The sequence below is a fragment of the Egretta garzetta genome, unplaced genomic scaffold (genome assembly GCF_000687185.1).
Source record: "Egretta garzetta isolate BGI_Z169 unplaced genomic scaffold, ASM68718v1 scaffold238, whole genome shotgun sequence".
Taxonomy (NCBI): Eukaryota; Metazoa; Chordata; class Aves; order Pelecaniformes; family Ardeidae; genus Egretta; species Egretta garzetta.
Genome location: NW_009260402.1, coordinates 318692 through 345784, shown reverse-complemented (window position 1 = coordinate 345784; position 27093 = coordinate 318692). Strand labels below are relative to the sequence as shown.

General features: G+C 44.6%; 1 protein-coding gene across 1 annotated transcript in view; it reads left to right on the top strand.

Moving 5' to 3' along the window:
- Window positions 1–27093, top strand: part of ANTXR1 (ANTXR cell adhesion molecule 1) — a gene marked incomplete at its 3' end in the record, with an annotated part of 107894 nt that overhangs the window by 73467 nt on the left and 7334 nt on the right. Inside the window, exons 15-17 of the mRNA XM_009643405.1 lie at window positions 4950–5045; window positions 5539–5706; window positions 13023–13103. Of these exons, the coding sequence (XP_009641700.1) occupies window positions 4950–5045; window positions 5539–5706; window positions 13023–13103 (345 nt within the window). The remainder of the gene's footprint in view (window positions 1–4949; window positions 5046–5538; window positions 5707–13022; window positions 13104–27093) is intronic.

Genomic DNA, 27093 nt, shown 5'->3' with positions numbered 1-27093 from the left:
TGCCTCAAGGAGCCAGTGAGCACCTTTCTGGCCTGTGATTAGTCATTGATGGTGGATCAAAACCACATTCTTCTACCTCCAGTGGATAGGAAAGATTTTTCTAGCCCTGTTGGAGGAAGGCACAGCTGCTTTTATTCATGTGTCCCATCACTTCAGGCTGGGCTTATTGGAACAACTCTTATTCAGCTCGGACCAGAAGCTTACCACGAGGCTGAAGCTGGTTCTCACTATAGCAGCCCACTTTCTACATCAAAAAAACCCAACCTGCAGGGCTCTGCAGTTTCCAACAATTTCCTGTTCGCTACGTGACCCACGCCAGAGGTCTTCTGCTAGTCAGCCCCACAGAAGGACAGACTCTGACTGCAGAGAGGGCGTAAACTGGAGCTCTCCAAAGTATTGCCACGACACACGCTCTCTTCTCATTGCTTCCTTGCCCTGTAAACAGAGACCAGGCAATGTTAAAGTACACTTCTCTATCTTCATTTTCTGTCACGCAGCGCTTTCTCTCAAAGAAGAGTTTCAGGAACACAGAGTTCCTTGAAGTCTGGCAAAATGCAGGAGATCTACCAGATGATCAGAGTGTGCCCTTTCCTCCTCGCTCAGACCCGTTTTTCCCATGCTGCTCTGTCACCCAAGCTCCACAGCCACCCTTAGCATGACACCAGAGCCAAGCCACCAACCAGCCTGTAATTGGATAATTCTTATGTCTGTTGTCATCTTACCCACATACACCAAAGCAAACTCACACAAGAAAGTCCTGGAGAGAAAGGACCATTCAGCAGCACAGCCATGAGGTGCTGAAGGGTAATTATCACTGTCATGGGAGGCCAGCATGAAAAGGAGGAATTTAACTTGCTGCATGGCAGCTATTGCTAAGCCAAGGAATGAAACCACCTGTGCAGCTTGAACCAGTATGGTCTTTGGGAACTAGTCTCATTCTCCCACAGCTGAACATTCATGAGACCTGAGAGCGGTTAACAGGGATTCATCTGCTTGCAGAGCTGCTCTCAACCTCACTTACTGGTGTTTATCAGTCTTTTCCAAGTTGTTTTCTTCTCTCTTCCTGAAAAGCCTTTCTGGGGAGATAGCAAAATAAACTCAGGAGAAAGGTTCTGATAGGATTTTTTTGCAGACACCAAGGCAGGAAATGTATTCTGTTATTCCTGAAATAAAGCCAGGTCACAGTGGTATGCCAGCTCTTTTCCTTCCCCTTTACTCCCCTTTTACAGTGAATTGTGGAAATATGGGAGGAGGAGAAAAGAAACCTTTCAAAAGACAGGCATGTAAAAGATAAAGATTCAGTATGTTATTGGCAACAGATGAGGTGTAGGTATTACACCATGAAGGTGTGGACTTTCATAACCAAATTTCATATGAAATATCCAGGCAGGCCCAGCACAGCAAACTCGGTGTAGACTCTGTGAAAGTTGGGTTTAACCGCATCACAGTTGCAGTGGGAGCATCAGTGTTAATTCCCTTGACCTCATAAGACCTTATTTCATCTTCCTGTAGCTCAGTGTCTGAGTATAGAATGGGAATAACTCAACATTCTTCATCTTCATCAAAACGGGGATTCTGTCTTAACTGTGCGTACGCAGCGCTTTGCACTTGGAAGTTGGAACTTCGGGCAGGACCTTTAAGAATCTGTGCCAACTAGGAGTTTCCACTATCAGCAAGACCAACAAAGGCTGGTTTTCTAAGCATTCGTGTCTCAAGGATAAGCTTATGTGTAAATTTTTTGGTGCCTCATGAGAGTTGAGCTCTTTCTTCAGCCTGGTCCTTAGCAGAGCACCATGACACCATCTCCTCTTAGATGATCTCGTGACCTGTGAGTGCTTTCTGACGATGGTTTGCGGGCTTGGGCCAGTGACAGGCAAAGATACGAGAAAAAAACAAAGCGATGAGTTTATGCAGTTGCAATTTAGATGCTTCAGTAGAGTATAATGTAACAACCAAAGCTGCCATGGCAGGGAGGAAATGTTTCTTCAGCACTGAGCAAGGTGTCCTCAGTGCGTGACAATTCCCCTGCGTCCGTGCAATTGGGAAAGGAGTTCAGCACTGGGAGAGAAAGGAGGCAGTAAGGAGCCAGAAGCCTTGAGGACAGCGTATTCACCTCCACATTTCCTCAGCTGTAAAATTAGATTATAACATCTCTTACTCGGAGGAATGACTGTCCTGACATGTCTTACAGCACTTTGTGCAGGCAGAGCTCTCTATAAATGCTAAATTCTGACAAGATTCAGGCATTGCAGAGACAACTGTGAAAATAATTATAAGGGTGGGGAGAGGGGTAAGTTGTCCAAACTTTTTTTTTATATCTGGCCAAATTTAGTTTGAATTCTTACCCTGAGTGGTTCAGATGTCCCTAGTGGAGCCTGAATTATCCTTGTGTTACCCACAGATGAGGTTCCCTCAGGTCAGGGTCGAAGTATACAGAGCCCGGCACGGACTCTGGGATAAACACAGATCTTTGTTTTCTGAAATCCAGCAGTTATGAATCTGGATCTCTGACTGTGAACTGTAGCTCTGTCCTGCTTCTTATTTTTTAAAAGAAACTCTAGCTCCATCTAAAGCAGATTTTGGGGGTGGAAAGATGCCAAGTTCTGTACAGTCAATTTCCAGCATCCTTAAATGCACTTGAATTTTCCGGGGCTGTTTTTTATACTACTGCTGGGTCAGAGCTGAAGTTCCTTGTGCAGCTCTTCCTCAAGCAAAAAAAAAACACCCCATTGTAGCTAAGTGCAGAAAAATATGGGCAAAACTGAGCCATGACGTGAGAATTTAGCCCGGGTTTATTGGCTCAGATCTTGTGAACAGGGCAGCGAGCTAGGATGCTGGGCATGGGGATTGCATGCCTCTTCCTTCTTGTTTTCCTGCTCTCTCCCTACCTTGACCCCCACGTTTCCAGTTGCTTGCCTTTAGCTACTCATGTGTGTCATGAGCACATTTGCCAAGTGTGTAGGACATCACTGGTGGTTTTTTTTTTTTTGCTTGTATTGCAAAACCTCCCATGCCCTTCAAAACATGTAAACAGACTCATCCTGAAGAAAGCTTGTGACTCCTTTGTTTTTCAAGTGTCCACTGTTGTCTTTTTGTGCGTGTGCTGTTTCTGTTGTTGTTCTGGCAGAAACACTCCTATCTTAGATTGAAGTGACTTGCAGGGCTTTTAAGGGCTTGTGGGGAAGATTTCCTAAACCTTGGTATTTCCTGTTGTGAGAAGTCCAGTCTGTGCTAAACTGAAGAGAGAGAAAGAGAATTGCTGAAGGAAAATATTTAGATGGCTTTGATTCCAATTTTTTTAAAAAGTCCTCATGGAAAACTTCATGCGGAGATACTAAGTTCTTCAGTTGCAGCAAAGAGCCTCAGCAGCTCAAACCCTGAGTGAGAGAAAGAGGTCAGCTACGACGGAGAAGAACCTTGTGTTTATGACTCAATTGTTCACTCTTCCTTTAGATCAGGACAAATTTTGCAGCCGAATTTATGTGTATTTTGAAAAACAGAAATGCTTTTGTTTGACATGAAAAGCATAGTTTGTCTTGGACTTTTTTCCCCAGTTTTTCAGTTTTCCTATTAGGGAGTTCAATTTCAAAGTATTTTTGGCTTTTCCAGTTTTGGAAAGCTCTGAAGTTTTGGAGTTTTGCCAAATCCCTGTGAAAAATTAAAGAAAGGGAAAAAAAAGAGGGGGACCATTTTTCATTTCTCTCCACATTTTTCACAGGAAATACTTCACGTTTTTGATCAACTCTGCTTTTCTCCTTTGCCAGTTCACAGACTAAAGTGTAGAAATTAAAGGGAAAGGCACTATATAGATGAGAGCATCTGTGGAGTTATTATATAGTGCAACAAAGAATATAAAATATGTAGAATACAATAGAACTTTAGCTAGACTAGTTTTAATTAAACTTAAGGAGATTTTCTTGATAATTTGGTGATATCTGAATGTCATCATGACGGCCATGGTCCTGAACACGTTTAACTCTGTGTATGGTGATGTACCATAGGTTCCTGCCTGCAGTACGTAAGGGTAGAACACATTCAAATTTATACAGAATTTAAGTCTCATTTTTCACATGGGGCCTGGCTTTCTGCTGGCCTAAGCCCATGAAAATCGCTGAAACTATGTGGACTTCCATGGGCAGCCTCCCCGGCAGAGGCAGAAGTTCATTACAAGAGCTAATTCCACTCTTGTAGCTTTTCCATTCAGAAAGTCTTCCATCCAGAAGTCTTTCTCCATCCTATTACACTTGGCCAGCTCATCTCAAAAAACCCCTCATCTCTGTGTTGGGCATTCATGCTGGGGTTGTTTCCAAATGTATTCCTAATTTGCCTTTACTCAGGAGCAAATTTGACTTGCTTACTTTTCCCCCCTTTCTGTCAAATCTGAACTACAGTGCAATGGTTTATCTGGGCCCTGGAGGCTTCCTCCAGCATGGGGAGCCATGAGTCAGGGAACGCTCCTCAGAGCAGCAGCTATTCTCTCCCTAATCAGTGAATCCCTAATAAGTGAAGGGATGGCAAAAAGCTAAGTCCCTGCTACCATTACTCATGGCTAGCATATCAACCAGACTTGCAGCCAAAAGACCCCAGCTCTTGAGCTATGCTGAGTGCTATTTTGGTGGCTGCTTCAATGATTTTGCAACTTGGAAACAATTTACTTAACTGAATTTAAAGATGATGAAAGACAGAGTCTTCTTAAAAAAAAAGGAGGGGGGGGGGAATCACATTCTTGCTGGAGCTGGACTGTACCTTTCAAGTGGTGGTGGTGTTTATATCATGAAACATTTTCTTTTCATGAGTGTATATCCTCTGCAAAATAACCACTGAGGGACCGGAACCTTGACTGCACTGGCTCTAGCAGGCTCAAAGGACCACATAGCCTGTGACTGTTTATTCCTTTCCATCTCTAGTCATGCTTCCTAACCGTGCAACCCCTTCCTTCTGTTTTGTAGGAGGAAGATGATGATGGCCTTCCAAAGAAGAAATGGCCAACAGTAGATGCCTCTTATTATGGTGGACGAGGAGTTGGCGGCATCAAACGAATGGAGGTAATTGGATACTAGTTCATGTATCAGAAGGTCTTATTTGTGAACTGAGCCATAATATTCCCCTGCAATTTGCCCAGAAAGAAACTCAGGAGATAGGGACAAACTTCTTTCAGCTTTTTTTTGTACATCTGAGCCCAGATCATTTTTATATAGGAATATTTGACAGCCAAACATAAATTCCTGAAGTTTTGGACCATCTTTTTCCTCTAGTACAGTAAGATCCTGGTCCATTCCTGGGATACAGGGACAGCGTTGCCATACAAATTACAAGGAAACATTTTTAGTTTTTCAGAAAACCTTCCCCAGTCTCACATTTCTCATAAATCACAAAGAAGTGGTAGTTCAAAGTTTGGGCTCTAGTCTAGAAACAAACTTCACAGCCTGTGCCTTGCTCTTCAACTTGGACTTGGACTCTAGGAAATATCTAGGACAGCAGGGAAGAAACTCTCAACAGCAGCTACTATCGTAATATGCTCTGATGCCATCTTTTCAGGTGCGCTGGGGAGAAAAGGGCTCCACGGAAGAAGGTGCTAAGTTAGAGAAAGCCAAGAATGCCAGAGTCAAGATGCCAGAACAGGAATACGAGTTCCCTGAACCCAGGAACCTTGCGAACAACATGCGCAGGCCTTCCTCTCCTCGGAAGTGGTACTCTCCAATCAAGGTAAGTCCAGTCCAGCGTTGTACTGCATAGGATGTTTCCAGGAGATCTGTACTATGTGTTTTCACACCCAAGGCTAAGATGTAGAACTATCCACAAACCTGAGAGCTCAAGATGCTGCTGGGTAGCTGTGCGTGAGGGAGGCCCACTGCACACATGCCTAGGGAGGTGCTGTAGAAGAGCCACATGGGGCAATGGGAATTTCCAACCAGGTTGCTCAGGTTTTGGGGTTGCGTTGCTTTCTTAGACCAGAGTGGGATCCCGATCTCTTCTGATGGTGTAGCTAGCTTCTGTAAAGTGCTTACAGACTTGACTGCACTTCCAAGGGCAGGCCCTTTAGTCCATGCTGCATATTCCCTGAGACGTAGGGAATAAATAGCATCCTCTTTCCTTAGAAAGAGGGGAGAAAATAGGAAGAAAATTGCTGCTAAATGTCACCAGGGAGAGTTGTCCTCAGCAGGTCAAGGATTGCAGTGCAGCAGATGGATGTCTGCCAGCAGGCGTGGGTCACAGGCAGGGCAGGGCAGCACGCTCGCCTCACAAGGAGGGGATGCCCTGCAAGAAGTGTTTGCCTGATTTAGAGTGTCTCAGATGTGGAAGGTCAAATTCACGCTGATCTCGGGTCACATGCAATGCAAAGCTGCCCAACAGTCGCCCACAGGAACTGGGAAGTCTCCTTCTCTGCCATCTGTCCCAAGGGCAGGCAGCTGCTCTTCAGTTTGTCTTCACTAACACAAACAGTTGGCAGTGTACAAAACGGAAACAAGCAAGCAACCGAATACTTCACTGAAGCAAAACTCTTCATTCCACATGTGAATGCTTCTTGTGGATTAAGAGAAACAAACCACACAAAACAGGTATTAGTCGCATCATCCAGGGCATGGTATGAGGGCCCTCCAATGTCAGAAAGCTAATCTTTTGCATTCAGGACAAATTAAGCTCTCCTCAGGAAAGGAGAACAGCTTAACAACTGTAGAGCTACTCTAATAAAAAGGAAAAAAAAAACCAACCAAACCTGCACTCCTATTTCTCAGGTTTAACTCTTTTGGGAAATGCCAATACCCTTCTGGTCTCTTCAGTCTGGGGCTATTTGTAGCAGCACTGTAGTTATCAGTCTCAAAAAAAGACTGAAAATACCCAATTCATATCCAAATACAAACCTTGCCCCACTGGAGCTTGGATCTCATTTTGATGAGTGGAGCTGCTGGTTAGGGTCTTAAAAACCCTCTACAGGCAATTTATCTGCAAGTAGTCTGCAAAGAGTGTAACACTTCCAGTAAATATTTTGGTGTACAGAGCTCGCCTTAAACTTTGTGCTGGGGAATGGGGAAGTGCCTCATTACTGGAAATAGAGGTTTTATTCTCCTGTTTTCTTCCTCCCCAGTAACAGTGAATCTAGTCAGGCATATTCTATTATCCAAGTTATTGTAATGCAGATACATTACACTGCAGTACACCCAGGTTTCCCTGCATTGTATCTTGTTACTGATCAGCTCCAAGCAGTGCACATAGGAATTTGGGTAAGTCATGTGTTTTGGCTTTTGTCAGTCATTGATGTTGCAGCTGGTTCAAATCCAGTGATGGGAATGGCAAGGATGCACAAGGGAGTAAGAGTGGTTTCCGGAGGATACGGAAATGTGAGCCTCTTTGAGAATTTGGTCCAATGCCCTCTCTCTTTTCCCCCTTAAATATTATCATCTAATAAACATAGCCTACCAACAAGTCATTTGCAATTGTGCTATAATGACTTCAACATGTGTTCATGAAGGTTATTCATTCCCACAGTGGGACAGGTTAGAGAGTCAACTGTTTTCAGTTCAGAGTGGGGAATGCAGTAAGCACCATCCCATATAGCTGCTCCTTTGTTCCAAAATGCATTGCATTGTCATTCTGCATCAGTGCAAAGCATTTGTAAAACACACTCATCCCATCTGGGAGATTTTTTTCGGTCCTACTGTGTGCTCATGGAAATGACCTCATCCAGCTGAGAGACGCAGCTCAGTTGCTTTTTGCATGCTGCAGCTAGAAGGGTTCCCAGCACACAAAGCTATACTCACTGCTGAGGAGCTACAGAAACACTGATTTTAGCACAAACTGCCCTGAATACATGCGCAGGCAGCTGGAATCCATGTGGGTACAACTACCTGACATCATTCGTTGAGAGCTGGGTCCTTTCCCATGGAAGACACTGTTGATTTTCTCCCTTCCTCCTTCATCAGTTCACACTGTTGGATTACAGCCTCGGGAGACATTCAGTTAATTTTCAGAGTTTTTTCAGCATGGTAGGAAATCAGTTCTGAACAGAGGAGTCAGGTTTGCAGATCTGTGTCGCAGCTGGAAATTCTCCAAAGTTCAAAGGAGACTTGGAGAAAAGATTGAATGTATGTAATGGGTTCAAGTTCAGTTCTGACTCTGACTAGGAGCAGCTTTTGCTTCGTAACAGCAAGAATTCAGTTATAAGGGGGCCCATGAATATTAGGAGTATCTCATGGGTGATAAATATTCTTAATTCCTTTAGAAATATCTCTCTCATTTACTATTCAAATTTCATGCAGTATAAGGAGAGTTCCAATCCAAGACCCCATATCCAAATACACCCAAACTTTGGGGTGTTCCACATCTGGATAGTATTTAGCAGCCTGAGTCTGTCTGTGGACAAGAATTTACCTCATTATTAATTGCTACTACACCCCTTATTGAACTGCACTCAGATGGACCATGTATGCAGGTGGGATAACTGTATCCAACACTTTCCCCATGTACAATCATGAGCACTCATCAAAAACATACGGGATCATTCCAATGAAGCAGGGGTCCTACTATGACTCTCCCTGTGCAGTAAGGAATTAGTAAAATTGGCAAAATTCATCAGCACTCTTGGCAGAAGCTCGTGTCCTGAAGATGTGAGCCTATGAAAATGAATTTGCATTGTATTATGCAGGGAAGCTATCACAGCATCCTAACAGGCAGAGGGAGGCGAGGAGGGGTAGCCTGTTAGGTCATTGGGTCTGTACTCTCAGCCAAAACAGGACTGCTAACGTGAATCTACCCTTCGCTGCTTTTTCCAGTCTGGTTTTTAAAATAACACAGAGGCTTCCACCACTTCTCAGGGGGGAATATTTCACAGACTACCAGACCTCACCCATAGGAAATGTTCCCGATACCCAGCTTAAATTTTCCCTCATTCCCATGCTCCAAGTGCACTCTGCTCCTTTGGTTAAAGCAGATGTTAAATTTCCATCTGCTCCACTGGACTGGTTGAAACCTCTTTTTGGAAGGTAAATAAATATGCATGTAGCAAGCTACTTAAAAAAAAAAAGGAGGAGGGCAAGGAATTAAATCTCAGGAACAGCGAACCAAGGTAGCTTGAATCTGACAAAGCCAGGAAATTCACATTTTAGGGCAAGTCATCTTGCTGGCTAACAGGCCTCCTTTTCTCCATGCAGCACAAGTGCCAGCCTTTACTTAGTGTTCTGCCTTTTGCCACTTTACCTGATGGAGTTTTTCTTCCCTCTCTGTGTTACTTTTCCCAGAGTAACATCTAGAAGGTAGGTAGACAGCTGAGAGCGGATGGATTGCTCATTGAAATGCTCCAGAGATTTATTTGCTACCAAATGTGGCTACTGACACTTAATAGATTGTGGTTATTATTGTTGTCGTTATTCTTATTTGCTGCAGTTAACTTCTTAGCACGATGCCAGCTGGATTATCCCGCTTTTAAAATATCATTTCAACAGTTTGAAAAGTCAGTGCAAATAATCCAAGGAGAATGACAAGTCCGAAAACTTCTTAAGAAACTTGCCAAATCCTCAGTTCATGTGACAGAGGGAGGGGCAGCACAAAATGTAGATGCAGATGAAGGATTGTAAAGGACCATGCTTTTAGTTTTAATTTGGTTCAGGACATGCTCCCTGCTACCGCCAGCCACACAGCTCTGTATGCTTTGGTTTGGTTAGCAGCTTTCCTCCTACCTCTGTTTCCATATCTGCTTTTATCTACCTGCCTACCTAGCTCTCTGTCCTTTCTTCCTCCTCCACAGAACATCTATAGTGCTTGTTTGACTTCAAAAGGACCACTATCAGTCTTTAAAAAGCAATGCAGAAAGGACCACAAGACAAGGCTAAACTTACTGTTTGTCCACAAAAACTCCCATGCAGGACCTGCCTCAAGGCTGAGGTTGAAGCAACAACTGGTGCTCTCAAAAAGAAACCTCAGGTGAATCCTGAATGGAGGCTACGTAAGCATTTACTAAGCCACGTGTCCCTGGCACATTTTCTAGCCTTTGTCCCGCCTGTCTCTATTTACAAAGCTGACGTGGCACGGCTTCCTTGCTAGAAGAGGCCCAAGCACAGCTTGGATTTATAGGCAGCTTACAAAACTACCTCTGGCACCACCAGCCACCAGGTCTCAGGAGCACTCTAGGGTATCAGGTCATTCACTAGACCAGGGTTGATACAGTGCTGAATTAACCATTAAATCAGGAAGAGAATGCATTCATGTTAAAGCAAGGGCTGAAACTATGCCCTCCTTTGTTTGTCATCTGCTCTGATTGTTTCTTCTTTCTGGACTTCGTATCTAGTAGGACTCCAAGCTTTATTTGCCTCCAATCCTATTTTTTCGCCAAGCGACCCTGTGCTTCAATTGCAAAGGAGTTCCCAAACACAGGGACACAGCCCAGAGAGCACAGAGTGTATATATTTCCAAGTAAATGCATTGCTATTTTCATTTCTTCAACCAACATCATCCTTTCCATGATCCACTCTCCCTCTCTTCCACCCAGATGTCTCAGGCAGACCCTGAAGCTCCATTCAGACTCCCAAAGATGGAGCTCTTGGCTTTTCCCAAGAAATCTTGGTAGGCTCTTGGAAATTAGGACTGCAGATTAAAAAGGACTTTTTCGTTCCATGGAAAGTTGTAATTTTCCCTCTGGTTTCCTAAAAGAGACATGGAAGAAAAAGCTACTTATTTCTGAAGTTGTCAGAGGGTAGAGGAGATCAAGAGCTTCAAGCAGCTCTGATGTAGGGGGAAAGATGGATTGGGATAGACAGGGATGGCTTCCTTCAGGTCTAAGAGGCTGTGCTGTCCAAATGCAGAAGAGTCTGACAGAGGAGTTTCTTGCTTCTTCCTTTGAGAATAACAGACTTTCCTGGCTCTCACCTTAGGAAGTCTTTTCCCTGGTATCCTATGGAAATAAAATCTATGCAGTCATTCTGTGTGTCTGTCTGTCTCCACCCATGTATCCCTCCAACTCCCAAATAAGCTTTGAACCATTGGCCCAGCACACTGGCTCAGGAATATAGGTTTCAAAGAGGATTACAGCCCTAATGGTTTCTTGAAAAGGGAACAGAAAGTCTCTATGTCCCCATGAAAGGAAGAGTATACATTGAGCGCGTTGAGTCTTTAATTAGATACCAGAGACCCAGGGTCATGCAAGGACCTTATAAATACCCTGGCTGTCAGGAAGGTCTCACCTTCACAGGCACTGAAGTTTATCAGCCATGAGACCCAAGGTCTCCGGAAAGCAAACTTCCTTACTGCTAATGAAGCTACTTGCTCTTTTCCCACCACTCCCACAATATTTAGCTTACATTTCCACATTTCCATTGGCTTAATTTTGTCCCGTGATAGTTTTACGAGACAATTCTGCTATCATAAAAATTTTGTAGTCTTTAGTTCCAGGAAAGAGGTAGCGATTATACACGGGTTTCTGATTCCAGTCAAGGGTAGCTCGGTCTTTGGGTTTGATCCTCTCGACCGCAGGAAATAGTTTTGTACCAAGGGACAACTTTGTACACTCTCAGAGTAGCTTGACTCCGTCTCTGCAGATACAATAAAGTTTATTGACTATGACTGATAGGGGTTTCGCTCATGGTGCCTGCTCTAATATCATAGCACCTGTAGCATTTGGAACAATACTGATGGAAAGCTTAATAAATACTGCCTGTCGCTGATGCTCTCGAGACATTTTTACAAATCTCTGGGTATCGTGCACCTAACAGACAGATAAAGTTAATGTGAATAGTTTGATAAATTAATCTTCAGCTTGTAATATGTCTGTAGCCTTCCACCGAGCCAGCCAACGTAGTGCACTCATGTAAACCCTTCTGCAGATCTCCCAGAAGCTGAATCCATTTTCAAAGCGAAGCCCTGGCCTGTTAGAATGGGGATAATGCAGGGAATCCTTCCGCAGCAGATGTATGTTTCAGAGTGGATGATTTGGTGGGTATTTCTACATTGCAGAGCCCTGCACTGTTCCTTCTGGACTTGTTCAGCTCATTTGGAAAATAACTGCAAGCTTGGCATTTTGTGTCGCTGCTGAATTTCAATCAGGAATGAACGCTTCGTCTGCATTGCAGAGAAGTGTTGCAGGAATGGCAGGGAGGGTCCGACCCCCCATCTCAACCAAAATTTCTGTCAACAAGAGATTTCAACACGTTGGGGTGTCAGCAGAACACGTCTGGGTCTGTGCATGTGCACATGTCTGCGTTTGGCTGTTGGGTATGAGACCACCCAGTGAGGTGAAGAGCTTGTCAAAACCCGTGCAGTGTGTGGAGGGCGGCGTTTGTGGGGCAGCCGACACTGAGCTCACAGGAACGGAGGACTTTGAAAGATGTGTGTTATTGCCTGGAAAAGATGTAAATCCTGACTGACATATGGGGTGGGACTGGGGAGCTTGTGTGAGACCCCGTAACCTGCTGCTCTCTGTAGCTGACATGAAAGATGAAGTGGGTCGTTACGCAGCAGCTCGCCGTGTCTCAGCTGCCTTGGCTGTGTGGAGAGACAGTTTTTCAGTCAGTTCTCCCCAGCAGATTGTTTTAAGATATAAATCAAAATTAATTCCAATATGCCACAGTGGTCATCTAGAGCTAGAGGCAAGCCACTCAGCCAGCCAGAGCAGGAGGCAGAGTAGCTAGGAAATGCGTCGTATAAATTCACCTGATGGCTTTCTGCATTGATGTAGCATTTTGCTAGCGACGATGTCAGGAGCTGAGTAGGTATTAGACTCTCAGCCCGGGAGGTATCCAAGTCACCTATTGCCTACGGAGCTTTTCAGAATATGCAAAGGCTGGAGATGTGGACACTGTTGACTGTCAGACATACCTGCTTATTGCTCATCTGAAAGCCTCTTCCTTTGCACTTGCAGCACGTTCAGAGTCAGTTTCTGTGAGAGAAAACATTGCTCTCCAGCAGCTGATGCAGGCACAGGAAATGATTAAGTAAGAAATGCGTGGGTCTAAGCTGCATTTTCCACGCACTGCACTTTGCACAGCGCACTTGTTCTTGCAGAGAGGATAACACTGTGTTTCTTTTGATTGCAGGGGAAATTGGATGCTCTCTGGGTCTTGCTGCGGAAAGGTTACGACCGTGTATCTGTGATGCGCCCGCAGCCAGGAGACAAGGTACTGTGCCTCAAAACACATTTCTTACAGCTAGGGAAAAATAAAATCCCTCTAAAGTTTCTGAGTGCCTTTACATGTAGGCCTGAAGGCAGACAGTCATGACACCTTAGAAACAAAAATTCAGTCACGTCTGCCAGCTTTGTTTGCAACTGCAGTTCTTGTAGTTTGACCGGTACAGTTTCAATTATGAAAACTGTCCAGGTACAGTGACAGAAACACTCATCAAAGAGCCCAGTACAGTCTTGCTCTTAGTTAATGCAGCTGCTTTCAATTAATTACATAAGTAATTCTAATGAATAGTAAGGAATACTTCTGTGTGTTTTCATTCATTAAATATAAATATATATATATTGCTACATAAACTTAAATTTCTTGGGGACTTTTACAAAGTGAAGTTTGCTGAATGAGGTTTGGACAGTTGTGTGAGAGGGAGGAAGTATTCCCATGGATTTCTAGGAAAACTAGGTTCATGCAAATTTCTATACATTAAAGTGTGCTTACGGGTGGAAACAGAAGCCATTGAAGAGAATGGGCTAATGTCACTTTACAGGAATGATACTGTCAATGACAGCAGGATACTATAGAGCTGCCTCTCATCTCCAAGGTACTAATCTCCTCCTTTTCAGTGGAATTAAATGTCTGGGTGCTTCCTAAATAATTTCATACAGTTATCCCAAACTATCTCTAGAGGTACCTGGCTGAGCACTGAAGCGGCCAGCACACACTCAGGTGTTGTGTTCAGCTCTAAGCACCCAGCAGACACCCAGGGACACGCAGCTGGGAAGGGAGCATGAGAGCTGTGCCTGAGACTTGCAAATTTAGTGTCTGTTCAAGGTACACAACACGGGTGAATTGAAATCCCTGTGGTAGCCATAAGACATCCCCTAACTCCTTGCAATTTAGATGGTTACACCCAGTTACCCAGGGTTGTTCCCAATCCAATTTTTAGTACCTCCAAGATTCAACATCTCTCTAAGCCCCTGTCCACATTCACCTCATGGTGTAAAATGTCAGTTATATTAATGTCTTATGCGGTCTACAACTTCTGACATAAATTAACAAAGGAGCTTGGAGTTGCTTCAGGAATGTATTTGGCCCAAAGCGTAAGTAACTGTAGCATTGTGAAGGCTTCAAGAAACTCAACTGCACATGAAACAACAATGTAGTTTTTTGGTGGAGAATCATAGTTCTGTAACATTTGGCTCCCTGTAAGGTTTTCCATTGAATACAGGACCAATGAACTTTTGTGAATAAAAAGGTTTAATATTTTATACCTTAAAGGGAAGATTTGCTAAAATACCTTCGCTGAGTATGTTACTGATTTCTGGAAGAAAAGTTCATAACATACAGATTGCTAATGCCTGGCAATTTTCCCACAGAAGCGAGGGGTTGAAGAATGCCTAATCTGTGAATAACGTTTGTGACTTGACAAGCTAAGATTATTTACGTTAAAGATGCCATTTCCATTTATGCTAGGGAAAATCCAGAGCTGTTTAACTGAAGCCGATGCAGTTAACAGCAATTTATGTTAGTGCAGCTGGCAGCAGGCTCCATCCCTTTTTGGGGATGTATCTCTTAGACGTGCAGTTCTGTGTCCTGTCCGCATAAGCAATAGCAGAATTAGCCCGTATAGGTGTTATATGATCCAGCCTCGAAGTAAATTAAGCTTTTTATGATTCTGTTGTGCTATAAAGGACTTCTGACTTGGGTGTGGGTATAATTTAGTGTGAAAGAGAAGCTGGCTGAAAGCGCACCCAGGCTTATAGCTGCTAAAATACCTGTTTCTCTCCAGCTGACTCCTGGAAGCCTTGCAAATGTTTGGGCACTTTCCTGTGTAGATACGGAGTGCTTCTTGGACTTTCTGTGGGGGTAGACTGCTCTTAGAACGTTGGTTTTCCTTCGTGTAAATGGAACTATGAGCTTGAGTGTTTGTCGTCTTTGAGTAACCATGTGTGACCCTCTCGATGTTTTTGATCGCTTTCAGACTTAAGTGAGCAGTTTGGTTATTCCTTTACAGTAGTGACATAGCTACCAGGTGATGTCACCCCCAACGGTACAGGCAAAACCAATAGGAGAACTCACTGTAAAACGCTAAAACGACTTTCATTAGTTTACACAGCTAAAATGGCAGAATTAGGCAGGGTTTTCCCCTCCCCTATTCAGAAAAAATGGGGGGGGGGGGCTTGTTTCCCTACTTCAGATTTAAAGCAGGGAGAAGAATCTAGCTTTCAAGCACTGGGTTCAGCTTTGTGATTTCTGAGTCATTTCCCATCTTGCTATAGATGTTTCCCATGATTTGGATGCTAGTTTTAGTCTGTCATACCCCACTGTCTCCTTTGTAGAAGTAGAAAGTGATTTTACCAGAGCTGAGCCTCAGGAAGGCTGGCTTTACAACGTTTAGAGGCTTCTGTGCAAGGGACTGGGAAGGGATGAGGCAGTATTGCTGTTAACTGAACTACCACAATCTGCAGCTGTGCCTTGGGAGACAAATTAGTCAAAAAGAAAAGCAAAATGTTGCAAAAATAGTTGCAAAATTTGCACCTCACAAAATAAGGAGACTCTAAGCCCTATTTGAACCCTGCCAGTCTCCCTCTTTTCTTCTCTGTGCCACTGTTCTTCTAAGAGAAATTTAAATGCATGTCCAAACTTAGGATACAAAGGCTGCATGATTCAGGCTACTTTAAAGTTAGTGGCTTCTCCCAAGTCAGCAAACATCAAATATTATCTCATAAAACACATTGCTGTGTTGGTGTGATTGGAAATCCAGTGGGAACGTCAGTGCTGAATTGATGGGGACGGCGGCGTTGAAACATCTGCCAGCATTGGCTGCAGATGTCAGTGCCTTCAGTGCAGATAGTCCCGAGTCAGTGTGAACAGTTTGCTTCCCTTGCAAGAAAAAATATCAAGGAAAAGGAGCAATTCCACAGAAAACCTTTTTCTAAATGGAACCTGTGTCCATAGGACAGTATTGCAAAAGAAAAGGATAGGATGTGTTGCACTGAAATGATGGGAGATTTCTACCCGTGCAAACAACTTGTGTGGCCAGAATTCCCCACCTGGGAAGTCAGGGCTGGTTTTGATGAGCTTTGGATCCAATCCCTGCCATTAGCTTGGAGACTTTTCAGCAGTATCACAAGAGGGCCTCTGGATTACTTACAAACACAGCCCTTCCTCCAAAATGGATGTTTGATAATATAAGTTTAATAATCTGTTCATCATTTCCTTAGTCCAACCTGGGACATGGTTCTTGGCATCTCTCCGGCTTGCAACAACACTCACAGCAACAGCATTTCAACCCTTTGCTGTCCAAAGACAGGACCGCTCTTGTGATGGACGCGTGGCCTGTGCACTGGGCCACTCAGCGGGCACATTTATACACCTGGTCACATGCCAGGAATACCGCCAGGCATATGGTATGTCTGATGGCTGACAGCTAGTCTGAGGAAGGTGTCTTTTGACATAGTTCTCTGAGATATAGCACGTCACCTCCCTGACCTGACATGCAGTTGGAGGCCAACGGGCTGGATCCAACAGGTTTAGATGTTCCTAGTACAGGAGATAGACAGCACTGTGGAGGATGTTCACACCCAGGCAGCCCTGCACATTCACACACAGGCACCTAGATGCTCTCCCAGCCATGTGTTTCTGGTGTAGGGTTTGCCAGTGCTAAAGATTAGCCAGCAGGGTAGAGCCGTAAGTCGTGTTGACAGTGGTGAGCTCACTTATAAATTCCTGTGGCCTTTCTATGTGATTCAAAATAGCTCCTTTGGACCAGGCAGTGTGGACCAGGGGCACAGCAAGGACAGACTTGGTCCTCACCAGGTTGCAAAATCTTCAGCGGCAAGTCTGCGGGCTTTCATAGCTGTCCACTGGAAAATTTGGATTTGATCCTGTTCTACTGGGAAGCGTAGGTAAGGGAGTGCTCTACCCAGCTTGTCAAAAAAGGGCACCCATCAGAGCTGATATTAAAAACTCCAAGCCAGTCGTGTGGTTTTAAAGTGGAGGCACAGATGGTTGAAACTTCAGCCCTGATGCACTGGTGTAAACCCAGCCTTGCCAGTTGCAGAAGACTGGAAGCTTCAGGCAGTCAGACGCAGGGCTTTGAGGTATTGCTGCACAAGGCAGGGCGGCTTCAGCTCTCCGGCTTTTTCCTGACTGCCTAACTTCATCCCCATGCCACCCTTTCACAGGGTGCTGCGGCACGTGCTATCTGCTGTGCCGTAGGGAACCAGGCCACCCATCACTCCTATCCCAGGTCCTCTGCTGGAATGCTAGGCAATGGAGGCTGGGCCGCGTGCTCCGGTTCGTCTGCCTGGCAGTTGCCCAGAGGACTTCCAGACTAACTAGCTCCGTTTCAATCATCCCGTGCAGCTGCTCAGTGTAGACTTCACAACGCAAGCTGAATAAATACTTCAAGTTACTGAGCAGCAAACTAGCGTGCCCATGCCGCCAGCCTCGTACAAACTGCCAGCCATAGCAGTCTTTACAGCATGGATGTGCCCTGCGAATGAGAGAACCAGTGATTAGCAAAGCATCCTGTGGTAGCCAGCAGCCTCAAATGGAGCCACTGGATTAAAAACCCACCACATGGTGCATTCTCAGGCTAGATAAAAATTCAAACCCTTGCAAGCAAAATTTATGGCTAGTAAAGAGGAACCTGAAATTTTCAGACAGGAGCCTTTGACCGTATGATATTCCTAAAAGCTACAAGGAGGAGCTGTTTGGAAAGCAATTTGTACCTCCCTCCTTCTTTTTCCTGAAGAAAAGCAAGGAAGCAGATTTCAGACTCTTGGTGTTGTTGAATGGGCACCTTAATTCACCCACTGGTCAACATAAAAATGTGAAGCCAGATGAAAAGTAACTGAAAGGCATCTCTGCTTTGGAGCCTGAAAAGGAATTGGACTTAATCCCAAGCTTACATCACTTTCATATATAAGCAATCCCTTGCTATAATCAGTTACTTTATCCACTGCCAGCACATTAGCTGAGCTGTTCAAGATCTCTTGCGTAGAATGAAACACGGATTCAGCTTCAAACACTGTGTTGACTGTTACTGTTTGTCTGCTGTAGCCCACGCAGCTGCCTAGGTACCATACAAATTGTCCAGAAAGACGTCCCCTGCCCTGCAGTTCACATTAGTCCGCAACAAGACATTGGTTCAAAGGCAGTGACTAACAAACCTGCAATGTATGTACATGGCAGCGGATAATGCGGGGACCGAAGCTTAGATTCCAGTCCTCCTCCACTGCGTGACCTCAGACGATCCCTCCTCTTTGCCTCTTGTCTGTCATGCCCTGAACCCTTTAACCAAGGTTGAGATGCCTTCTACTAGCACTGTTTTTTCACTGCAAAAGGTATGGTTATAGAAATAATGGAGGAGTAAATGCTGGATACAGGGTTAGATGTTTCTGGACAACAGGGAGCTGAGACCTCTTCAAGGAGAACCACCAGAAAGGGTGCCTGCCCATAGTGTGGCAGCAGCCTGAGCCAGTCTTACCTGGCTTTGGCCACTATAGCTCTGTGAAGGCGATGGCTTTTGGTATCAGCGACAGGTCCTGACCAGCATGTCTGCAACGACTGGCCCACGTGCCTGTCTGCATTTGCAAGGACAACCATGAAGCAAACTTTGGTCTGGTTTGAAGAAGGCTTTTAAAAATGCATCTTCTATTGCAAAGCTAAAAGGAAAAGAGAGGGATGTTCAGGACCTGTTTTGAAGTGCACCCAGAGAGGCTGAGATGCACAAAAAGGTTGTGAAATTCTTTTTTTTTTTTTTTTTTGGAGTCAAACCTGGCAATGGTCTGAGGTTACCAACAGACACAGATGTTTCCAATAAGGCAAGGAAGTCAGAGTCACATGGGATTCCTGTGGTCTTCTCACATTTTCGAGAGACTAGGTTTGCATTCTTGTCAGCATTAATGAGGTTATTTTTACATTTGAAACATCATCAGATAGGGATGATGTAAAAATACATATTTTTTTAGAAAACTTTATCGCTTTTATCATGGAGTAATGGAACACTTATTTGTGCAAACGGCTCACCAAGCACAGGATCCAAATAATTCGTGTCTCTTCAAAGTGTCAGGTGCATTTCCTTGATAAACATTGTTCTGTCAGGAATTTATGGGGAGATTATTAAAATGTGTTTCAAGCTCAGACTTTGCCAGGAACATCTCAATCTGGGAGCAAATTACATTTAAAATTTGTATTGCATTAATTGCATTTTCATTTTGTGTTTGTATAGGGAAATATAGAAGGGTATAAATATGGAGAAAAATTGTAACAAAACCACGTGTAATCCTGTGTAAAGATGCATCCTACCTAAATTACCAAAGATGCATGGAGAGGAGCTTTTCCCAGAACTTGGTTTACTGGTGAAATCACATAAGCTTGTATCTTGTTAGATCTCAGTGATGTGGTTCTGGTACAAATTATGATTACTTATGGTGAGAGGATGAGGCTACAAAATACATGCAAATGTCCCAATTAAACTAATTGCAATTGTTCCTTTTACCGTGAAAGGAAGAACATGCGTGTGTGTGTGTGCTGCCATAAAAAATTGATCTTAATATGAACAGAACAGTCAGAGTATGAAATAAGGCAAATTTACAGCCAAATTGCACGAATCTGCTCTACAGAAAAGCACTGGTTTCCAACAAAAGCTTACAAAACTCCCTCTGCCCTACAATCACACTAATGGTTTTGTATTACAACGAAATGCCAGAAGCTCAATTAATTTGATTTCAGGCTTCGCTGTGAATGTTCTGTGCAACCTAAGGAGTTCAGATGAGCACAGAGCTCCTTAGCCATTCATCCCAAATGACCCTTTTTTGTGAAGGACCTGATTCTGCAAAGCAAGGACTTGTTCCTGCATTGTCCCACTGCATTTCTGGAGAATCACTGGAGCGTGTGCTCCGATGCTGCTGACTGGGGGCCTACCCTCTACACAGCTGTGCAACAGGGGACAGCAAAGATCTGTCTGACCCCAGCCACCAATGGTCTGAAAGTCTCAAGCCTAGCAATGGGTAGCTCTTCTAATTTGCATCCTGCTATTATAGTTCTGGATCTAAGTTGTCCAACTGAGCTGGGGGGTTGTGGGCTGTTCTCATATGGCAGTGGGGAGATCTGAGGTTTGGCACTAAACTGGGAGTTGAAGCCTAGAGTCACTCCAGTCTCTGCCACTGACACACAGAGTGACCCTGACCAAGCCACTTAATCACCTTCCATTTCTCAGAGGCTTTTCCTGTCCTCTAAATGAGGCTAATCCACTGTATTTTCTTTCTCAAAGTATTTGTGTAATAAATCTGAAAGATTAGCAACAGTCATGGCTGCAGGCAGGGACAGCCGTGGGTTCACGTGGCTACAACGTGGTGCTAATAGTACAGAGATTCAGGGTTTGGAGGTCCAGGCCTGTACGTTTTAGACCTGTATGATGCTCAGAGTTTAAAGTAGAAGTCTGGCAGTGTTTCTTACATAGTTCATTTTTCTTTTGCAAGCTGAGATGTTACAAGAAGGAACTCAGTGGGAACTGGGAGCTACCTTTGCCGAGTCTGTCCACGTGCCATCTTTTGTCAGGAGCTGACCTGTTTGAGCAGACCACGATTCTCAGTTCACGGGACAGCCCTCCTGAGCTCTCCTAGCTGAGTGGGCAATCATTGTGTCTAAAAAACGCAGAGGAAGAAAAAAGCAGCCTGAATCATTACCATGTTGCAGTGAAGTTTCCTCCTTCTCTGTCCATTCTGATGCTTTGAAAAACCTTTAACCTGCTGCATGTAACCGGGAGTGTCACAGAGGAGATTGGTGTTGGCTGCTGTGCCATTTAAGGAATGTGTCTTTTTATTTCTGGCAAATTCTAACTCTTGGGAAACAACATCTTTCCATAACTTTCCCTGTCTTGCAGAGAAAGCTGCGTACTTGCTAAGACCTAGCTGGGAAATAACTAGTTATCTCTCACTGCCCACTCAGTGGTGAAGTGGAATCTAAACTCAAAAGAGAGGTACAGTGCTGCCACGTAGCCTTGCTCCTTGTTCATTATAGCGGTGTATTCCTATGCTCCAGGCACCAGCTCAAATCCAGTCCGTTGTGCCAGGTGCTGTACAGGTGTAAAATAAATCTCAGCCTTGTTTGAGGCAACAGGAAAGAGCAAGCATAGACAGATACGGCGAGAAACACTGCGACGGTGTGGCAGTGCTAATTTAACTGAATGCTAAACAGCGGATCTCCAAGTGCAAGCGCTGAGGTGGTGCTGTGGGTTTCTCCATCTAACTCAGTACTACCTCCCCTCTTGATACACGGGCAGGTCCTTGTGTTTCTATTCCGGTTCCTCTTCTGCCCCCATCCTCCCTAGCCCCAAGCACACAACTGCATTTTGCTCCTCTGAGAAACTGTATGAAACAGGGTTTGTCCAGATTTTAGTACAGCACTGAAACTGTCACAAGTGCTGAGCTTTACTGTAAAGCTCGATTTGAATTGAGGCAAGAAATTACCTTACATAAGCGTTGACTTGAGATTTCCAGAGCAGTGAGGGATTGGGCAGGCTCTCAGCTCAGAGGATATTCCTGCATGGGGCTCATGGAAAGGGCAGCCTCGGTATAATGAGGTGAGAAACAAAAGGGGTTCCTAGTTTGTTTTAAAGAGCAGAAGGCAAAACAAGCTAATGGAACAGCATAGTTCAAACTTTCCTCTGCGTGGAGTGAGTAGTTCTGCAGCTGTGGGGTGGGTAGAACTGGATAATGAATGGGGATAGAATTGCAGAACCCAGGAGACCAGGTGCAGAAAAATATCTAGATATATAAATTCTCACAAAAAACATTGCAAATTTGTTCAGTAGGTGTTTAGGTTCTTAGAAATCAGTAAAAACACAGGAAGTGAAACTCCTATAAAAGAAAGAACAGGATTTTGATGCAGAGAGAATCAACTGGTGACAGATGTCTAGAAAACCCATTTCTCCCATGCATGTTTCTTGCTGAGTGAACGTTGATGTCGCCTTTGTGTTGCATTTCCCTCGTGCAGCTTCCAGCAGTGGGCTGGACTCACCCTCCTTATCCTTATGGGAAGGCGAGGTCATTGTTTCCTGCGGGACTGCAATAAATTCCTAAAAGTAAGCAGCAGCGCCAGCTGAAAAATTTGGACTGTGTCTGGGTCCACCTGCACTGCGAACTTGTGAGGGGAACCCTAGGTCTTACATCAGTGATCAGAGGGCCCTCAGGGACTTGCTCGGCATGCAAAGCCACCCAGAAGCAAAAGCGCTGACAGCAGATGCTTTACCTGTAGTCCAAGGCACAGAATAGAATCACTTAAACTACAGATTAATTCAATCCTTGGCTTTCCCCAGTCAGACCCCCATTCTGGATGTGAAAGCATGTGATATCTGCAGGACCCTGGGCAAATATCCTGCACGAAGTGCAAAAAGAGCAAACAGCATCAGATTGAAGATTTAGGATGGAAGTTGTGAAGACAAAGGCATGGTGGGACAGTCGAGGGAGGTTCTCCTCCCCCTCTACTCTGCCCTGATGAGACCCCACCTGGAGTACTGTGTCCAGTTCTGGGCTCCCCAGTTCAAGAAAGATGAGGAACTCCTAGAGAGTCCAGAGGAGGGCAACTAGGATGATCAAGGGACTGGAGCATCTCCCCTAGGAGGAAAGGCTGAGGGAGCTGGGCTTGTTCAGCCTGAAGAAGAGAAGACTGAGAGGGGACCTTATCAACACCTACAAATATCTTAAGGGCGGAAGTCACGAGGATGGAAGCAGTCTGTTTGCAGTGGTGTCCAGCGACAGGACTAGGGGCAATGGGTGCAAACTGAAACATAAGAGGTTTCAGTTGAATATGAGGAAAAACTTCTTTACTCTAAGGGTGACAGAGCACTGGCCCAGGCTGCCCAGGGAGATTGCGGAGTCTCCTTCTCTGGAGATATTCAAAGCCCGCCTGGATGAAGTCCTGTGCAGATTGCTCTAGGAGAGCCTGCTTTAGCAGGGGGGTTGGACTAGATGATCTCCTGAGGTCCCTTCCAACCCTTGCGATTCTGTGATTCTGTGATTCTGTGATATCAGCGTGTCACACAACAGCATAACATCGGTAGTGGTAGAGCCACACCTCTCTGGTCAGCCATCTCTGGCACTACACATCTGTAATTACTCTACCAGTAACGAAGAACCCCTTCCTTTACACCCCTACAAGCAGCAGGCACCTACACTTGGTAAATCACAGCCTAGGTCCCAGCCCGTGCCACCAGCGACTTACAGACCATGGGGAGCACAAAGGCAATTTATTTCAGCATTAGCACCAATGATTGGTCACCAGCCGTTAGCAGGTTCACGAGGAACTGTAAAGTCTATTAAGCATTGCTGGCATGCAGGAATACTGTTTTTAACTTAAGGCTGTATTATTATAGCAAATATCAAAAAATACAGAAGGAATGAAGCAGTTAGTTAGCCTGGGCCTTTGCTGGGAGTGCACAAATCCAATGAAAACATCCCCGAAGCCGTAATTATTTATTCATAATTGGATACTGAGGAGTGAGTTCTGCCACACAAACCTCCAGTGAATTCACTGAAAGTCATGAAATCTGTTTCATTATAGAGTAGCCAAGATGGTGATATGGGGCAGGCTAGGTATTTCTGGTTAGCTAGGAATATCGCAAAGCACATGGGCAAAATCTATCATCCTGGAAAGTCCCCTGAGTCCTCTCTTATTTTGAATTAGGAGTCTATTTTAGAGATGAGGAAATTCAGATACAAGGAAATTGTCTGATTTCACACCATGCTGTTTCACAGTAAAAATAGAATAGAAACCTCCTGAAAAAAAGAACAGAAACCAGGAGATACGATTTAGAATTTCCCTGCTTTAAACACTAGACCATGTTCCCTTTTCAGACCTGAGAATCAAACGAGCTGCGTGGACTCCCGAGTCACCTCCCACCCCCCTATACATTGCTGTGTTGCTACTTGCTTGATGATTCTTCTTTCTGCAGCCTCAAAAACGCACAGGCGCTAATAAGGAGCTGTTGTTTCACCCTTTGCTAAGTCTAAGCTCTCAGGTTTGTGTCGATAGGCTGCAGAGCTTTAGAACAAAACTGTAACCTTTCTGCACATACTATTGCTGTGTGGTTTTCCATTAATAACAGTGGAAAAGTTAACCTAAACGTTAGCTCTTTTTCCTGGAACTAACAGCTCCAAAGCCAAAAGCCCAGTGATCTGCTCATCAGCTTGCAGGACTACTGCAAAGCAGACTGCTCATTACTGTAAAAATAAAGCACAGAGCTGGCTCTTGAACTGCTGGACCTCTGCTTCTGAAGCAGGGAGTAGCCAGCTCATAAAGGGGAGCGTCCCAGTCATATCTCGCTCCAGGGCAAAATTTCCCCTCGACAGAATTACAGGGTTATGCCTTTAACATTGACGGTCAGAGATCTGCCTCAGAAGCCAAGGCACAACTAGCAAACAGGGATTGCAGGGACAGAATTATTTCTCACTAAATACTGGTAGGACAACGTTCAGTGGACAGTAATTCCCGTTTCCTCGAGTCGTTAGCGCTGCCCCACACAGGGTAGTTTTCCTGAGTCCTGTTACATGAAAACAGCCATTGAGCTGTGTTCTTCTCACGTTCACGTCATGGAAGATCCTGTCCTGGACCATGCCCTGTCTTCTTTGTCCAGAGACAAACTGCACCCAGAGAGATCCTCCCAGATCACTGATTTCTGCAGGCTGCAAGATCCTGCAGGCTCTTTCGTTCTCTCCAGAGGGTTGTTTACCAGTGCCCTTGATGAGTTGTTCCAGTTATCGCTGCCAAAAGAATGTGTTTCATTTTTCATTTGAATTTTTCTGTCTTTTCCTCGTACACAGTAGGCTTTGTTATTCAACCTCCAGATGAAAGATTACAATCCTGTATGAGACAGTGTCTTTGATGTGTCACTCAGCATTTCTCCAAGACTGGCTACCTCTTTCCAGAAAGACAACGGGAAGAATGACCAGATCTTCCTGGAAATGACACCCGTCCCACAGGGTAAATAAGCCAAAACTAGCTCCTGCAAAAGTAATCAGGCCTGTGTGCTGACATACAAATGCCCACTCATCACTGAAAGAGCCACGCTCCTGAACTCTGGCACCAGCCAAAAATTGAGGCTATTAAGCTCATTCCCACGCTCAAATTCAACAAGGTAGAAGCCTGTATCATCTTATTCACTTTTTGTAGGAGTTTGCTCTGGATGTTTTCTTTTCAGTAGGTTCCCCAGTTGGTTCAGTCCTGCATGATGGAGTTACAGATACCAAGAACCAGAGGCTGGCAGAGCAATGGCCATTACCTGCATTGTGGTGGGTCTGAAGAGCCAGGCACAGATGAGAAGTTATGAGTAAGCTTATGAGTAAGATTTCAACTGGAGGTTGAACTGGCAGAACCTCCCTCTGTACTGTGGGGCCGTCAGATACACAGTGCTATATACGCAGGTATATGCAAGCTTTAGTCATAAGCCAATATGACTGAGCTGATACTCAAATAGTCTCTTACTTATTTCAAATTCTGTGAAAGATCTGCAACAATTGCAATACTTCGTGATGTTTAAAGTAGTTTCCTCTATTCTTCAATGTATGCTGCTTTTGGGTTGCTTGAACAGAACAGGAGCACACAAATACAAATACAAACCACTGCTTTAACATCTGAATAGACCAAACCATATCAAGGCATCCAAGAAAGTTAGGTACTTTTTCTGCTTCTTTTTTTGCTTCTAAATTTAGACAGGGTGCTTGTCTGCAGTGTAGGAAACCACCTCTGATATAACTGGAGTTCAGTGGCCATGTGTAAGATCACCCGTCACTAGTTTTGATAATGTGTTTATCATTCTCATTTGGGGTAAATCCCACTTCCTTACTGGCTTCAGAAGGAAACGCCATTTTGTAACACGCCGTTCCTGGAGTTAGAAAGTCAAACCCAGCACAGCGTGCAGTACTGAGACCCAACAGAAGGCGCTGGATCTTGCTCCGAACTTTATCGCTCTGCAGTACTTTTCACAAGGTCTTTTAAGGTAAACCATAACAGCCCATAGTTTTCAGTGCTGCCTCTGCAATAAGACACCGGGTTATTAGAACCCTGTTGGAGTGATGATCTTACCAACAGAATTCTTCCTCTTAATTCTGGGAGAAAATAGTTCAAACCTCCAATTAATTAAGCAACGCTGAGTTCTAGACTCTGTATTTAGTAATAAGACACAGATGGGAATGCTTTTGTTGCACTGATGTTTTATCACGAAATGAGACAATTTTAATAGTTGTTTGGTGACTAACAGATACAGAGGTAGCCATATAATTAGCATGCTTGCTGCAGGAGGCAGTGTTTCCTGGCAGTACCAAGCATACTCAACACAGACTGATCGCACTGCGAGAGGCTGGCTAACAAAGCCCAGAAGCCAGTTAACAGTTTCCTAAAACCATCTCCAGACACCCTTGTGTAATTTAAAAGGCAGCACACTGCCAGCTCAGGTCGTGCAAGCAGGGATATTTCAAGCTTGCAGAATCCTACCATGTAGCAGAAGCTGCCTGGTACCTTGGGGGTTATCTTGACAGGGTGTGCTGGGTTGACCTTGGCTGGCTGCTGCCCGCTCTATTGTCACCAAACTCGGGAGGAATAAACCTCGTAACACCAATGCAGTGTTAAAAGGCAGGTATTCTTTATTCACGGTGCCGGATGCACGGGGGATCGCTCCACCTAACGTGCATACCTGGCACCTGTTCCAATCAGGTTATATTGATCAAATACATGCATATTCATTACATTCATACATAATCAATAACATCTTCTCTAATGATTGGTGCAAATTCTCTCGCTTCCTATGTAAATTACTGCACAGACTCAGTTGTTCACTTCTATTGCTCTCTTTTGAGTAGGTGATATCATTTGGGTAGGTGGTCAATGAGTCGGTGGTCACGATCTCCCCCTGCCGGAATTACCTCCTGCCTACTGGGCTCTCAGTTTTGGTAGTCCTAGCCAACTTTCTTGGTCCGTTGCA